The sequence below is a fragment of the Artemia franciscana genome, chromosome 12 (assembly GCF_032884065.1).
Source record: "Artemia franciscana chromosome 12, ASM3288406v1, whole genome shotgun sequence".
NCBI classification, from domain to species: Eukaryota; Metazoa; Arthropoda; class Branchiopoda; order Anostraca; family Artemiidae; genus Artemia; species Artemia franciscana.
This window is the reverse complement of record NC_088874.1, coordinates 9,708,017-9,725,352: the sequence shown is the minus strand read 5'-3', so window position 1 is coordinate 9,725,352 and position 17,336 is coordinate 9,708,017. Positions and strand designations below refer to the sequence as shown.

The following is a 17,336-nucleotide window of genomic DNA, read 5'->3' as shown; positions in this document are numbered from 1 at the left end:
AGAGCCTCGAGCGATTTTTTGTGTGCCATTGTGCACTCATCCCAAATAATAAGTTTGCATTGCTGCAATACTTTACCCATCCCAGATGATTTGGAAATATTGCACGTGGGAGTTTCTGTAGAATGCAAATTCAGAGGCAATTTCAAAGCGGAATGAGCAGTTCTTCCACCAGGCAGCAATGTTGCGGCTATTCCGGACGACGCAATTGCCAACGCTATATCATTTTTTGATCGAATTGATGCCAGAATCAGTTTTATCACAAATGTTTTACCAGTACCTCCTGGCGCATCCAAAAAGAAAATTTCTCCAACGTTGTTATCGACACAATGCATTATCGTATCATAAATGTCTTTTTGTTCCGACGTTAACTTGGAAATGTTATTTTGTACATACGACAATAGATCACTCGTACTCTAACTTTGTTCACGATCCAATTCTAAACATGTCGAAACAGCAGCGATACGGTTAGGTGAAGGCATTCCCAAATCCTGAAGAGGTTTGTTTGCCATACGTACGCACAAATCTTCTATAATAATTAAATTGTAGTTATAAATTTCTGATGTAAAATCAAAAGTCATATCTGACGTCTCTAACTGTTTTCGATGGAGTATATCTTCGGACATTTTTGACTTCTATTTTTCCCATAAATATGTAGGAGCTGATGGAGAGCAAGTTGTTAAAATGATGCCAAACAATGCACGAATTTGACTTGGGGTTGACGTTTCGCACGCGTCATTGATGCAGTTATCCCAGTGTTGGTCATTCTCCAATAAATTCAGAGCTTAGCATGCACTACGGTAAGTGTCATGTATAGTACCGTTTACAGTTCTCAAATACTCAAAGGATGTCGGACCGGGTACATTCACCAAAAGCAGGCGTAGAAAGAAGCATTCATGTTGATTGGGGTGAACGGTGTAGAGTCTTCCTATCGTGGTATCTTTGAAGATGGTAGGTTGGCCGTCGACTGACTTACCCTGTTTTCGACGTTCAAATACTTTATTTTTAGTATTCCACGTGTAATACGAAGGCACTTCAGTATACAGCAGTTTTTTTGCAAAAGAATCATTTTTGCAAAGCGAAAAAAAAGCTGTTAATGTTGTATCCGGTGGATTCAGGACTCTTTGTTGCACGTTGGTTTCCGTGAAATAAACACGTTGACCATTCTGTAAATGTAGCGCTAAGTGAACAACAGCTGGACTACGTTCATGTATCGGAAATGAAAGAATTCGCCAAACAGCTTCATTACTGCTTATGTATCTTCCAGCCTGATATTGTACGATTTCGTCGAAATCTTTGATTTCGGGCTGCAAGCCAAAAACTGCCATGTAACCGCCTTTGTTGACGTATTTACATATGTATTTGATTGCCTTTACGGAGTTACAGTATTCAACGTTTATGTGTGCATTAAATGTTTTTGATAATAATGGGGAATATGGAACAACCCACTGGTTATCTACTTCGATGGTGGTACCGTTACGCTTCTTTATTATTCCTGTTTTACCGCCATCTTCAGTAGATCTTCTTCTATATTGTGGGTAACCATCATTGCTAGTAATTGTGTTTTATACTAAAAGTCGAGGATATTGCTTTGTGCACCTTCCTTTGGCCATGCATGGTGAATTTTCGTTCAGTGCACCGCAAGGTCCATGTATCATATTTTTTACAATAATATCATGTAACCCCTTATCGACATTTTTATCAGGTATTTCAGCGGAAATCACATCATCAATTTCGTTCGAAGTAATTTTTTTATGTAGCCAGATTAGTATATGTGCGTGTGGCAAACCTCGTTTTTGCCATTCCACTGAGTACATCCAGCATCGCACTGACCCAAACACTTCAAGTTTTACTATGTAGTTTATCAGTGATTTCAACTTTTGCCGGAAGACACGGGCCGTAATGCCATGCCTATGAACCGCCGATTGTCCTTGAAGTAAAAGCTGCAGTATCTCGTCCCAAGATTGATTACATGTAAATGTAATAAATAAATCTGGACGACCATAGAGACGAACATACGCAATAGCATCTTGAGCATATTCATGCATATGACGGGGACTGCCAGCATATGACGAAGGTAAAATTGTTAATCTTCCAACGTTTGTGGTATTACCGTCATTTATAACTGCATTTCGCAAATGAATGTATTGTTCAGAGCGGAGCTTGGTCTGATTCAGGCGGATATATAGCAAACGTTCTGATTCAATTTTAATATACATATCAACGACAAATTAGTGAAACAATTCACGGTATTTTAAAATATAATTTTCTTCATCCTGCCGAATCATCAGTCTATAGGAATAATAATGCATTGCACTGCATTTAATATTCATTTCTTTGTTAGTGGCTGGATTCATCAATTTAATATTAAAGTGATAGCCGTCGGCTCCATCCCAAAAAATGATAGGATATTGTAGGGCATCGTAGCATCGATGAGTTTCAGCAATTCTTAACAACTGAGCGTTTCGCTTATGAAGAATAATATCTCGAGGTAAAAACTGATCACCGACCATAACGATTGCCACTTCGTCGATAGTTGGAGCATTGTATCTACGCACATGTTGGCCAGGAGGCGTTTTGTCAGCGGAAATAACAATTTTATGCGTATCAGTAGGCATCAAATCGATGGCTGTTTTGAACAGACGCACTAAATTATTATTTTCGTGGAAAAGATGTTGCAATTGGGAAACAATTGTCCTTTCAACGTTGGGAGAAATTTCGCAACGTGGATTCAATTCAGAATTTCTATCACTGATGAAGTACAATTGTAAAAATTTATGATTCTCGCCTGAGAATGGTAGAAGGGACCCTGCTCTATGATAAATTTGCCCTTTTACTTTGAAAGTAGACATAAATTGATCTGGATTTTCGATTTGGGCTCCAAACGACGTCATTTAGAAACATGAGTTGTATTTTCTGATTTGTGACAAAAAACGCTTAGATTCTGACGTAGTTCCAGTAAGGAAAGTCTTCAATGGCTCTGGTGGTGCAGCCAATAGAGGAAGTTTAACTTTTCCTGAGGCGCAACACATTCCCATTGTTTCACCATTGAATTTCAAGGCCTTGCAATAGGGACAAATTTTAGACATTGTCCCGATTTGAACACATCTACTCAAGCTATAATCATCGAGTGGGTTGTACCTTAATGCCAGGCGATAACTTTCAGGTTGCTCTGATTCCTCGGCACGCTTTCTTTTCTTACTTTCTCTATCAGCAGCAAGCCTGATTTCTTGCTGTTCTTGTGATTCCTCGGCACGCTTTCTTTTCTTACTTTCTCTATCAGCAGCAAGCCTGATTTCTTGCTGTTCTTGTAATTCCTCGGCACGCCTTCTTTTTTCACTTTCTCTTTTAGCAGCAAGTCTGCTTCCGCGTTGCTCTGGTAGTTCCTCGGCACGCTTTCTGTTCTTTCTTTCTCTATCAGCCTCAAGCCTGTTTCCTTGCTGTTCTTTTGATTCCTCGGCACGCTTTCTGTTCTTTCTTTCTCTATCAGCCTCAAGCCTGTTTCCTTGCTGTTCTTTTGATTCCTCGGCACGCTTTCTGTTCTTTCTTTCTCTATCAGCCTCAAGCCTGTTTCCTTGCTGTTCTTTTGATTCCTCGGCACGCTTTCTTTTCTGACTTTCTCTATCAGCAGCAAGTTTTTTGGCATAGACTCTTTGAGCATCTTCATCGGCTTTTGCCATTGTAAGTTCATCAGTCCTTTTAAACTTAAACATTAATAGATTTCTACGTGAACATATGTCTTAAATATCTTGAATGACGTCACCGTCGTAGCAAAAATTACGACAACTAACTTGATGACGTCAGTCAACACAGAAACATGACGTCACCTGACAGACAGACAGACACACAGACAGACAACTTATTTTTATATATATAGATATATATATGTTTTTAACTACGTAAAACTTGCGAATATACAACATTCTTTGCTGTCCCATCGTCTGTGCATATAAATCGATTGTCAGGTTTACCGACTCTTGAACATGCAACGCATAATGGTCCATGGGAAAACAATCCGTATTCAGATCTATACCTCATGATTCTATTGATTGCCCTTGAGCTTTGTTGATGGTGAATGCTAATCGACCATTTCCTTTGTTGCCGTCGTCATTTATATATCCCCCTGTGCCCCCCGGCGTCCCCGTTGTAGTTGTGTCCCTGTGTCCGGGTCGTCATTTATATTCCCTGGGTCCCCGTCGTCATTTGTGTCCCGGTGTCCCAGTCTGTGATTTCTATTTGAGTGTCCCGGGCGTCATTTATATTCGTCAGGATATTGTAGGGCATCGTAGCATCGATGAGTTTAAGCAATTCTTGTCAACTGATTGTTTCGCCTATAAAGAATATTATCTCGAGGTAAGAACTGATCACCGACCACAACGATTGCCACTTTGTTGATAGTTGCGTATCAGGAGGCATCAATTCGATTGCTGTTTTTAAGCAGAAGCACTAAATTATTATTTTTGTGGAAAAGATGATATATATAAATATATATATATATATATATATTTTCTTTTTAGTTTTTTTGTAGTTTTTACCTTTTTTAGTTTTTTTCTTCTTTTGTATTAATGCTAAAGCCAAGGTTCAAACCTGGAGCCTCTCGGACCTAGAACCTGAAACATAACGCTTTACCAACTCAGCTACTTCGGCGTGAATACATTCGTTTTGAGCAGCTTCCTCGGGTGTTGCCATTGTAGGTTCTTCAGTCATTTTACAATTAGAAATTTCTCTTTCAACGGTCTTCTTACAATTAAAAATTTGTCTTTGAACGATATTCTTAAATACCTGTGTCCTGGTCGTCATTTATATTGCCTGTGTCCCGGTCGTCATTTGTGTCCCGGTATCCCAGTCTGTAATTTCTCCTTGAGTGTCCCGGTCGTTATTTATATTCCCTCTGTCCCGGTCGTCATTTGTGTCCCGGTCTGTAATTTCTCTTTGAGTGTTTTTTCTTTTTAGTATTTTTTAGTTTTTTACATTTTTTCTTTTTTCAGTTTTCTTTTTCTTCTTTATTTTTCAGCTTCACTATGAAATACATATCGCCGAACCTTTGTTTTTTTTAACTAAAATCTGGTAGGAATTGATGACCTTATCCAAGTCAAAATCCCAAACCCAATCATCATCGCTATCATTTTCAGTTTTGATATGTTTTGACTCTCGCTGTCCAGGTGGATCTTCATCTAACTGCGCGGTTTTGCGTTCTTTAGCCTCAAGCCTGTTTCCTTGCTGTTCTTTTGATTCCTCGGCACGCTTAGAGGTAACTCTAAGCGTATGTGCGTGTGGCAACGAGGTTTGCCACACGCACATATACTAATCTGGCTACATAATAAAATTACTTCTAACGAAATTGATGATGTGATTTCCGCTCAAATACCTGATGAAAATGTCGATAAGGGGTTATATGATATTGTTGTAAAAAATATGATACATGGACCTTGCGGTGCATTGAACGAAAATTCACCATGCAAGGCCAAAGGAAGGTGCACGAAGCAATATCCTCGACTTTTAGTATTCAACACAAATACTGGCAATGATGGTTACCCACAATATAGAAGAAGATCTACTGAAGAAGGCGGTAAGACAGCAATAATAAAGAAGCGTAACGGTACCACCATCGAAGTAGATAACCAGTGGGTTGTTCCATATTCCCCATTATTATCAAAAAAATTTAATGCACACATAAACGTTGAATACTGTAACTCCGTAAAGGCAATCAAATACATATGTAAATACGTCAGCAAAGGCAGTGACATGGCAGTTTTTGGCTTGCAGTCCGAAATCAAAGATATCGACGAAATCGTACAATATCAGGCTGGAAGATACATAAGCAGTAATGAAGCTGTTTGGCGAATTCTTTCATTTCCGATACATGAACGTAGTCCAGCTGTTGTTCACTTAGCGGTACATTTACAGAATGGTCAACGTGTTTATTTTTCGGAATCCAACGTGCAACAAAGAGCCCTGAATCCAACGGATACAAAGTTAACTTCTTTTTTTTTTCGCTACGCAAAAATGATTCTTTGCAAAAAAACTGCTGTATACTGAAGTGCCTTCGTATTACACGTGGAATACTAAAAATAAAGTGTTTGAACGTCGAAAACAGGGTAAGTCAGTCGATGGCCAACCTACCATCTTCAAAGATACCACGATAGGAAGACTCTACACCGTTCACCCCAATCAACATGAATGCTTCTTTCTACGCCTGCTTTTGGTGAATGTACCCGGTCCGACGTCCTTTGAGTATTTGAGAACTGTAAACGGTAATATACATGACACTTACCGTAGTGCATGCCAAGCTCTGAATTTATTGGAGAATGACCAACACTGGGATAACTGCATCAATGACGCGTGCGAAACGTCAACTCCAAGTCAAATTCGTGCATTGTTTGGCATCATACTAACAACTTGCTCCCCATCAGCTCCTACAGAGTTATGGGAAAAATATAAATCAAAAATGTCCGAAGATATAATCCATCGCAAACGGTTAGAGACGTCAGATATGACTTTTAATTTTACATCAGAAATTTATAACTACACTTTAGTTATTATAGAAGATTTGTGCGTATGTATGGCAAACAAACCTCTTCAGGATTTGGGAATGCCTTCACCTAATCGTACCGCTGCTGTTTCGACATGTGTAGAATTGGATCGTGAACAAAGTTACAGTACGAGTGATCTATTGTCGTATGTACAAAATAATATTTCCAAGTTAACGCTGGAACAAAAAGACATTTATGACACGATAATGCGTTGTGTCGATAACAACGTTGGAGAAATTTTCTTTTTGGATGCGCCAGGAGGTACTGGTAAAACGTTTGTGATAAAACTGATTCTGGCATCAATTCGATCAAAAAATGATATAGCGTTGGCAATTGCGTCGTCCGGAACAGCCGCAACGTTGCTGCCTGGTGGAAGAACTGCTCATTCCGCTTTGAAATTGCCTCTGAATTTGCATTCTACAGAAACTCCCACGTGCAATATTTCCAAATCATCTGGTAAAGTATTGCAGCAATGCAAACTTATTATTTGGGACGAGTGCACAATGACACACAAAAAATCGCTCGAGGCTCTGGATCAATGTTTGACAGATTTGCGAGGGAATTCGAAACCCTTTGGCAGCACATTTATATTGCATGCGGGAGATTTCAGGCAAACATTACCTATAATACCTGGATCAACCCCTGCAGACGAAATGAATGCTTGCCTGAAAAATTCTAATTTACGGGCACACGTAAAAACATTAAAATTAACTACAAATATGCGTGTGCGATTGCAAAACGATGACTCTGGTCAAACATTTTCAGATCAATTGCTGGCAATTGGAAACGGAAAGCTCCCAGTAGACTCAATTTCAGGACGTATACAACTACCTGCTGAATTCTGTAATTTAGTGACGTCCAAAAATGAATTGATTGAAAAAGTAAAATAATAATAATAAAATATAATAATAAAATATAATAAATAATAATAATAAAAATAAAAATAATAAATGGCTAAGTGAGAGAGCGATTCTTGCACCCAAAAATATAGACGTCCACGAAATCAACAATATTGTTTTGACCAAGATTCGAGACCAGGCAGTCCTTTACAAGTCAGTCGACACAGTTTTGGAACCAAATGAGGTGGTTAATTATCAATCTGAATTTTTAAATTCCGTGGATCTTTCAGGGTTTCTACCACACGTGCTACACCTAAAAATAGGCGTACCAATAATACTGTTGAGAAATATCAACCCACCAAAGCTTTGCAATGGCACGCGACTTGCCGTAAAAAAAAACAATGGAAAACATAATAGAGGCCACAATCTTGACAAGGCCTTTTGAGGGTGAGGCTGTTCTTATTCCTCGCATTCCCATGATTCCAACGGATCTGCCTTTTCAATTTAAAAGATTGCAATTCCCAATTCGATTAGCATTTGCAATCACCATCAACAAAGCTCCAGGTCAATCATTAGAAAAATGTGGTATAGATCTTAGTACTGATTGTTTTTCCCATGGACAATTGTACGTTGCATGTTCGAGGGTCGGTGAACCTGACAATCTATTTATATGCAGTAACAATTGGACAGCGAAGAATATTGTATATTCGCAAGTTTTACGCAATTAATTTGTATTGTATCTATCTATCAATCTATCTATATAAAAACGAGTTGTGTGTATGCATGTTTGTTTGTTTGTAAAAAGAGCGTTTGCATATGACGTCATTATTAGTACATAACGCTTTGTATATGCACAGACAATGGGAAAGCCAAGAATGTTGTATATTCGCAAGTTTTACGTAGTTCAAAACACATATATAAATCTATCTATATTCATAGATGGTACACAGGGACACAATTACAATGGCGCGTAACTAATATGGCACCTAACGACTTACGCGCCCGGGGGGCTTGGGGGGGGGGGCGAAGCGCCACCCCAATAGCTAGTCTGAAATAATTTTATTCTTTTCTATTATTTCATTTTTTAACTATTTTTTAATTCTTGAATAACATTATATCTGTAGGATGTCTTATCATTTCGATGTTTTGAATTACACACTATCTTAATCAAATTATCTTCTAGTAATATTTTATTATTAATGCAATGCTTTCTGGTCACTCGGATCACTGCAACTGAAGACTGTACTAGCTCAACGGTCAAATGTTTGAAGTGGATCTTTCTCGGGGGTCCTTAACTCTCCTTAATCGAGCCCGAATGCCTAGGCAAATATGCACTGGGTTCTGACCGAGTTCAAACAAAGGAAATTCAAGGTTATCTGTCAACTACTGTATTAATTGAAATGCAGGGCAAGCACGAGACAACCTATAACACTTGACAAGACCTAAAACACCTAACCACACTTACTTATGACTTGTGATATATCCTTTTTCGCAGTATAGATAAAAAATAGTTAGAAGACAAAAGACTTAAGACCAAGAGAGCCAAGGCTAGAAAACTTTACCTTTTATACTTTTCCAAAAAACCGCATTTTCCCAGCCAGCTACTTTTCTGTGGTCAACTGACGTGCGCCGAACCGGCAAAAACTTGATAAAGATTTTCGAATGGGATTTCATTGGATTTTTGAAAAAGAATATTTTTTAACATTTAATCAATAATAGTTTATATTCATTTAGTTATACTTATTACAATACTCCCCCATATGAAAAGACGTCCTCGTCTTTTTATTCTAAGTATATGTATTGCTATATTTTTTTTTCAAAGGTTATTCATTCTGTTCGATCCTTCAATCATATGGGTCAATAGACTTCTAATGCTGCATCTATCCCGCAGACAAGTTGGTCTTTAGGTTTGATAAGAGATTGTTGAAATAATTAGCAGTTAACCCACAAGTTTATACCATGGATTTATTAATACCAGTGTCTGCCCAACACTATTTGATTTGTTCTGCACGTATTTGTCTTATGAAACTCGCATGCCCCTTTCGATCGAAATGTCTTTATCGTACACCACCGATGGGATTTGGTTTGGTTAAATAGCCCTTAGAAGACAAATCCACACTTATTCTTGTCTTCAGAAAACAAATCTCTATTCTCCATATCTAATGTAAAATGCAGGGTACCCGTAACGATCTTAATGCGAAAGAACGAATTCCCAAGAAACTATATAGAAACTATAAAGAAAGAAATCTGAACTTTAGTAAAACAAAATTTAAGTAAATTTAGTCTCTTATTCCCACTTACATCTTTTTTTCAATTTTTTTTTTTTGTAAATGATATTACCACAGAAAAATATATGGCTTCCTGATTTTTGGAATGAATAATAAAAAGTTATTACAGCAAGGAGATTTATTAAACTTTACATTAGCATTTAAAGAAATAGATTGTTACATTTGTCCTTTTTTTATATAGACGCTGACTTTACTAGTGGAAAATACTGAGCTAAGGAGGATTACATTGGAAATGCGTGACCCGTATTGCCTTTTCCCCGAAATTTTAGAGAACGAAAAATCCCGCGGGTACCAATACGGCTCTTCTGAATAAATCCACGCTCTCTTCTGCAATGTATTACCTATGGTTAATCTAGTTCCTCTAGTGTGCATCAATTACTTAGCCTAATATTCATGTTTTTTTCCCTCAATATTGCTGTCCTTTTTCAGTTGTTCTTGCTTGGAGCGTGCCGGATTGTAGCGATGCTGCATCCCTCTTATGCATTTGTATAGCTTGGATAAGTTAGTGTCCTACATGTCTATGAGCTGAAAAATAGCATGAGTTTATATATGAAAAAAAGAACTAAAATTAATAGGTTTATACATGCAGCTTTCAAAAATTATTATACCATAATCTTATGTATATAATCTCATATAACGCATCACATGAAGCATTAGCCATAAGATAAAGATTATTCGATACAATAAATATTATTGAATATATTAAAACATGATTTTGGATAATACACAAATTTTTACACATTATTTATAGTGTTATTAACCAACCTATCCAAATCCACACTATCTCCAGTTTTGATTCACCCATTTAATTTTGATACATATTTTTGATTGACGACTACCCTCCAAATGTTCTTCCCATACCTGCTCCATAATCATTTCGTCGACAATTCTATCTAATTGCAGGTTACCTACTTTAGTGCTTTTTTCTTTTATCCTACTAAAATTGCAACAACAGTTACGCTTCGAATGGTGGTTAGCTGTATCTCTCCTTTCTTCATTTATTATTCCTAATGATCTACAGCGATCCTACTTAGTGTTAACGGATACTCTAGTTGTCTCTACGCCGAGCAAAATGCCTTTTTTTGGAAAAACCTTTGGGTCCGTGTTGCAGTACTCGCTACGCCCTTCAATCAAATTCTTTTTACTTGGATCCAAAACAAAAATTTCACTATATACCATTTCTATAGAATCTATACATTTTCCCTTTAGTAACTTAAATGCTCCGTCACTAAAATGAAATGCCAACCCCATTGTGGTTGCTGCCTATATCCATTTAAATAAAAATTATCGCACTATATATACATTTTCCACTAATTGCTCATAGGTTAGTAATAAGACACTTAGATTTTCCATTATTTACAACAATTAAAGAATATTCCTCAATAACGTTAAAAGTAGTGCAACTGTTTTACTAAGAAAAGAAAAGAAAAAATAATTGTGGTTTCTTACATTGTAATGTTTTCCGCATATTATTATCATACTTATTTGCGGTTTCACGTGTTTCTCTTCTCTTTTCTTTCTTTTTTTCAAGAACACACAAAAAAATAATCTATGCATCAGATGTCCAACAGGTAGTCGGCTCTTTGTGCACTTGTTCTTGAAGCTTTTTCTTGGAGCACTTACTGCTGACAAAAAAATCGAATTCCTAGATTAGCTAAATAAAGAACCAGCATAATTGCAAAAAAATAAGCAAATCCGTGAAGCAAAGAATTATTATAAAAAGATATTCTCTCTGTTTCTATTTGGAATATTGGACTATCAAATTTGGTACTCTCCTTTAGCTGATCCAGACTAGTGATCAATTTTGGGTATTCTTTGGAATGGCGTCTGGTATTGCAATTGAATTTAACTTATCAACAACCTTTTGCAAGTGATTGTTATTTTGGCCGTTATTAACCTGTTGCGGGTACAAAATTTAATTCTAGAAAAGGTCTTATTTGTATGGAATTGTAGAAAACGTTTGTCCTGCTATTGGCGAAACTATCAGTGCCTCTTTTGTACTAAGTTGACAAGACGGTGAAATTGTTAAGATTCCGATCCCTGAAATTCGTATGTCTTTGTTGGCTCCCTTTCTGCTGTAATTCTGGCACTTCAATGATTGGTTTTGGAACACTAAAAATAAAATCAGTTTCGTTCACTGGCTTCCATAGTTCTAACTTGACGTTACCTACTATTTCGGCTTCACAAACCTTGGGTAGTGGATTGATGCCATCTACCTCTTAAGATTCCGATCCCTGAAATTCGTATGTCTTTGTTGGCTCCCTTTCTGCTGTAATTCTGGCACTTCAATGATTGGTTTTGGAACACTAAAAATAAAATCAGTTTCGTTCACTGGCTTCCATAGTTCTAACTTGACGTTACCTACTATTTCGGCTTCACAAACCTTGGGTAGTGGATTGATGCCATCTACCTCTCCTAAAAGTTGAATGGTGCGAATCCTTCGGGATCGAACATGGGTCACCGAATTCAGTTTCCAGAGTGGGAGCTTGTTTTGTTGACACTGCAGAACGTCTTCTCGATCAAGTAACATGCAGCTATTGATAGAAATCGCTATATAGGGGAGTAAAATTTGACATGACAGTGAAATTGTTAAGATTCTCATCCCTGAAATACGGAGGTCTGTGATGGCTCCCTTTCTACTACAATTCTGGCACTTCAACTGGTCAGTGAGTGGTTTTGGAACGTTAAAAATAAAATCAGTTTCGCTCACCTGCTTCCATAATTGTAATCTGACGTTACCTCTTATTTCGACAATCAGTTTCGCTCACCTGCTTCCATAATTGTAATCTGACGTTACCTCTTATTTCGACTTCCCATTCCTTGGGTAGTGGATTGATACCATCTACCTCTTTTAACAATTGAATGGTGCAAATTCTTCGGGATTGAACATAGGTCACCGCGAGTCCAGATTGTAGAATGGTAGCTTGTTTTTTTTGTTTGATCGAGCAGAACATTATCTCGATCTGGTATCATGTAGCTATGGCTAGAAGTCGCTATACAGGGGGATAAATTTTAAATTCTTATCCACCAAGTGGTATTAGCAAGCTTAGTTGGAAACGGATTGATTTGATAGAGCATTTATTCCTCGTTTCGAACTAATGGAACTTTTAAGGCAATCAAAACTTCCCGTTGTCGAAGTTCAAAATGAGTGGTCGCCAAGCTGTAGAAATAAAAGATATTTTCATGTTAGTAAATTTATATGAGAGGTCATATGACCTTGCTCATATATCCACACAAAAAAGTATCAGATTACAGTCATTTAACTTGTCAAGAACAGAATATAAAATAGCCATGAAGCTGACATAAAAATTTTCAACTACCTCTGCCGAACCTTTTCTTAACTAAGCATTGAGATGCTGTAGGCTGGCATTTTCGATGGTTTGCAGATACGGCAGCTCATAAAGTGAAAATCGTTTGTGTAGGTGGTAAACAACCCGTTTGCGTAGGTGGTTAAATATTTAACGCCTTTTTTAATACCATTAAACACTTTTTTTGTTTTTTCATTAAAAAACATTTTTTTTTTAGAGAAAGAGGAAAGTGACTCTGACAGGAAGTTTTTAGGAGGAAAGGAAAGTTTTTAGAGGAGAAAAGTGATTCCGAAATTGAGGTTCTCCTGGATACTGCGGCAGAAGATGTCACATCAGAAGCCTTTTTTAGAGGAGGGGGAAATTGACTCTGGCAGGAAGTTTTTAGAGGAGGAAAGTGACTCTGACAGGAATTTTTTAGAGGAGGAAAGGAAAGTTTTCAGAGGAGGAAGGTGACTCTGACAATGAAATCTTTCTGGATGCCACGGCAGAAAATGTCACAGCAGAAGCCTCACAGTTATGTTTGGCACTTTCTGCTGGAGAATTAGAGAAAGGAAAAGTAAGTCTGGATACAGTTTATTCGCTGGTCCAGAGATGCCTTTAGAATAAAGAATTTATTCAGTGTCTTATTTTTTTAGAAGTTCTAATGGATGGAAGAAAAATGACAATACTTAAAGCTAGTTATCAGTGTCAGCTATCAAATGCTGATTAGAAATTCTACTCTATTCTATTCCATCTTGATACTTACTGATTTGATGCTTTTTAATTGAAAGGTTTCTGAGAAACCAATACAATGGAAATGTACCAACTAGTGGTTAATCCCATAATTTTGAGGCCCTTCACATAACTATTTTCTATTTAAGACCATTCACTTGGTTTATTTATTAGCAAAGGAACAAAATAAAATGACAATTTCTAATAATAATTTATTGAAAACTTGGACCTTCTGTGAGACAATGCTGATTTTAAGTTATTTAGTTTCTAAAATGTGTATATAAGAGGCAAATAAAGGGCTTAATACAATTTCATCGATATTTCTCTAAAATTTTCGACACATCTCGGCAAAAAGTACCACTTTGAAAGCTTTTTCTTGTCTGTAAATAGAAACCCTCATTTCCGGCTTTTTTTTATATTTGTGCTCCTCATAATCGGTAATTTTAAAATGATATGTCCTTCAGCCTCTCATCCCCACCTCCAAGAAAAAGTGACAATAACACCCTTGTTTCTAATAATATAGAGGTGAAAGAATATTGAAATTGGTCGAATTTCACTTTATTCTTGATTATGTACGCCCAGCATAATACAAAAAGCCTAGAAATATTGTTACCAACTTTTACACTACCACACACGCAAATGGCTATTCCGAATAAGGAACCTTCCAATAACATACTAATCTATGCGGTTCAACGCCTTATGGTAGAAATTTGACATAATTTTACATAAAGATAAGTTTTCCCTTTACATATTTATCTATTAAAGCCTTCAAAAGAAATTGACAATCTGGTATCCCATTCCCAGTTCTTGAACCTTTGATCGGCTTGTTTCTCATACATGATTCTTATCTTTGTTTAATCAATTAGCTAGTCTGACCCCTAATACTTTTTGTCCTTTAACTAACTTAGCGCTATTAACCGCCACTTCTCGTGTGGCAGCGGGCTCCCTTTCTTACAAAGCAGTCAAATAGTGACTTCTTCCACTCCCATTGCCTCAACCCAGAAGTTAGCGCCTTATTACAAAGAAAATCATTCTCGGTTTAAAATAGAGATTGAAATAAGATACAATGGAATAGAAGATAGAATAGAAATAAGATAGGAATTTGAAAATGCAGTCCTTCCCGTAAACACTAAGAAGTCTTTAATCTCCTCATAACTCACTTTACTTATAAAATCAAACTCATATTCTTCAAAGGTTGAAGAACCACTTCTTTGACCTGCACTGCCTCTTGTATTTCTGAGCATTGATCTTCCAAACTTAATAAGCCCTCGGGCCATTTTTATATAGCCATTTTGATCAAAAGAATTGATAGGTAAAAAAAAAGGCTCCGGGGATGACATGAACCCCCACAGCTTCTGGAGCAACGACCTTATTAGGTAATTTGCCCATCTTTTACACAGCCTATATGATTTACTATTGGAAAATGAGGGGATGATTGATCCTGGACGTGTCCAAATCTAAACTTTGAGCAAATTTAAGCCAAATTTTAATATTGGCTTCTTTTATTTAATTTATATTTAGTATTGTCATAGGAAGTTCCCTTTGTATGTGTATCATTTTTCATTTTTGTTACTCCACTTTATTACCAGGTGGGTCAAAAATTAATTATTTGCTATTTTTGTAGGGCAAAAACGCAGAAACATGGCATCAGATTACCTACAAGAAGAGACACCTGGCAAAGATTATTCGATGAACAGGTTCGCAAGAGACTAGACTTACATTTTTAGTGGTTTCTCACTACAAATGGATGGCCAGGTTCACGAATGTTGCCTACATTTTTGGCCTCCTTAGTGGATTTGGAATGGCAGTTTCGGGAATACCAAATAAATGAGTTCATGTTCAGAACTGAAAAAAAAAATATTTTTTTAGACCAAGCGATTGGTCTAAAAGAAAGTTTTATTCATTTACTTGTCAGACGAAAGGCACAAAAACGAAAAACTTATACTCTTATACTTATATAAGATTATAAACTTATAATAAAACTTATCTTAGTTTATACTCTTCTGTATGTGCCGGAGCATTTAACGCTGACCCTCCCATTCATCATAAAATTTCAAGTCCCCTATCGCCCTCCTCCGCCTGAAAAAATTCGATCACCTAAAAATACTTCGCAAAAGATAGACTTTGTCCCCTCTAAAAGAAAACTATCTTTACAATCTCTATATTGAAAAATGTTTCTTTGGTTTAGACTCTAGATACATATAGTGTAACACTCACTGGTTGTTTGGCCGGCTAGGAGTTATGGAATAATTACCAGTGATCTTATGAACACTTACAGAAAGTTTCGTCAAGATTATTGGCAAATTACCCTTTAAATATGTATCGAAATCTTCAAAACTCTATGATTTATCTTACTTCCTTTGTAAATACACGGACAAGGCAGTCTGAAACCACCCTTTTGTATTTTTGTGACTCGCATCCCCCCTACCCCTAGTAGAAAAAACTTGATACCTTTCCAAGGATCAATTTTCATCTACTATGCTAAATAGCTAAAAAATTACCTATCCATAGCTGAATTTTTTTCAGAGCCCCGCTACAGGGGAAATAATTGGGGTGGAAAATTACATCAACAGAAAAAAACAAGAGCTAAGAGCTCATATGGCACTTGTGACGAGGTCGGAAGAGCCGAGAGCTCATATGGTACGAGGTCGGAAGAGCCAAGAGCTCATTTGGACGAGGTCGGAAGAGCCAAGAGCCAAGAGCTCATTTGGCACTTGTGAGAAGGTCAGAACCTAAAGTTAAACTTTATAGCACAAGATCCTTCTAAATATCAAATTTCATTAAGATCTGGTCACCCTTTCGTAAGTTACAAATACCTCAATTTTCAAAATTACCTCCCCCCTCCCAATTCCACCAAAGAGAGCAGATCCGGTCCAGTTATGTCAGTCACGTATCTTAGACAGGTTTCTATTCTTCCCATCCAGTTTCATCCTGATCTCACCGCTTTAAGTATTTTCTAAGATTTCCGGTCCCCCCAACTGCCCCCCCCCAATTACGTTTGATCCGGTTGAGATTTAAAATAAGATATCAGAGTTACGAGGTCCTTCTAAATATGAAGTTTCATGAAGATCCGATCACTCCTTCGTAAGTTAAAAATACGTTATTTTTCTTATTTTTCAGAATTACCCCCCCCCCCGCCATTGAGCGGATCCATTCCAATTATGTAAATTACGTATGCAAGACTTTTGCTTATTTTTCCAACCAAGTTTCATCCCAATCCTTCCAATCTAAGGGTTTCCCATCATTTTAGGTCTCCCCACCCCAAACTTCCCCCAATGTCACCAGATCCGGTCAGGATTTAAAATAAGAGCTTTGAGCCACGATATCCTTCTAAAAATCAAATTTCATGGAGATCCAATCACCCATTCGTAAGTTAAAAATACCTCATTTTTTCTAATTTTTCAGAATTAACCCCCCCCCCCCAACTACCCAAAAGAGAGCGGATCCGTTCCGTTTATGTCAATCATCTATCTAGGACTTATGTTTATTTTTCCCACCATGTTTCATCCCGATCCCTCCACTCTAAGTGTTTTCCAAGTTTTAGGTTTCCCCCTCCCAACTCCCCGCCCCCATCACCAGATACGGTCGGGATTTAAAATAAGAGCTCTAAGACACGATATCCTTCTAAACATCAAATTTCATTGAGATCCGATCACCCGT

General features: G+C 37.3%; 1 protein-coding gene across 1 annotated transcript; it reads right to left on the bottom strand.

The window, feature by feature from the left end:
* Window positions 1–427: 427 nt before the first annotated feature.
* On the bottom strand, window positions 428–17,034 carry LOC136033652 (uncharacterized). Its single transcript, XM_065714474.1, has 2 exons — window positions 15,396–17,034; window positions 428–3,701 (listed from the first exon to the last, which is right to left on the bottom strand). Exon 2 carries the CDS (start codon window positions 3,675–3,677, stop codon window positions 2,892–2,894), a length of 786 nt encoding a protein of 261 aa, XP_065570546.1. The 5' UTR covers window positions 3,678–3,701; window positions 15,396–17,034; the 3' UTR covers window positions 428–2,891.
* Between the last annotated feature and the right edge of the window lie 302 nt (window positions 17,035–17,336).

Excerpts from the sequence above, each read along its gene's own strand:
- LOC136033652 (XM_065714474.1), bottom strand. The coding sequence starts at position 3,677 with ATGGCAAAAGCCGATGAAGATGCTCAAAGAGTCTATGCCAAAAAACTT.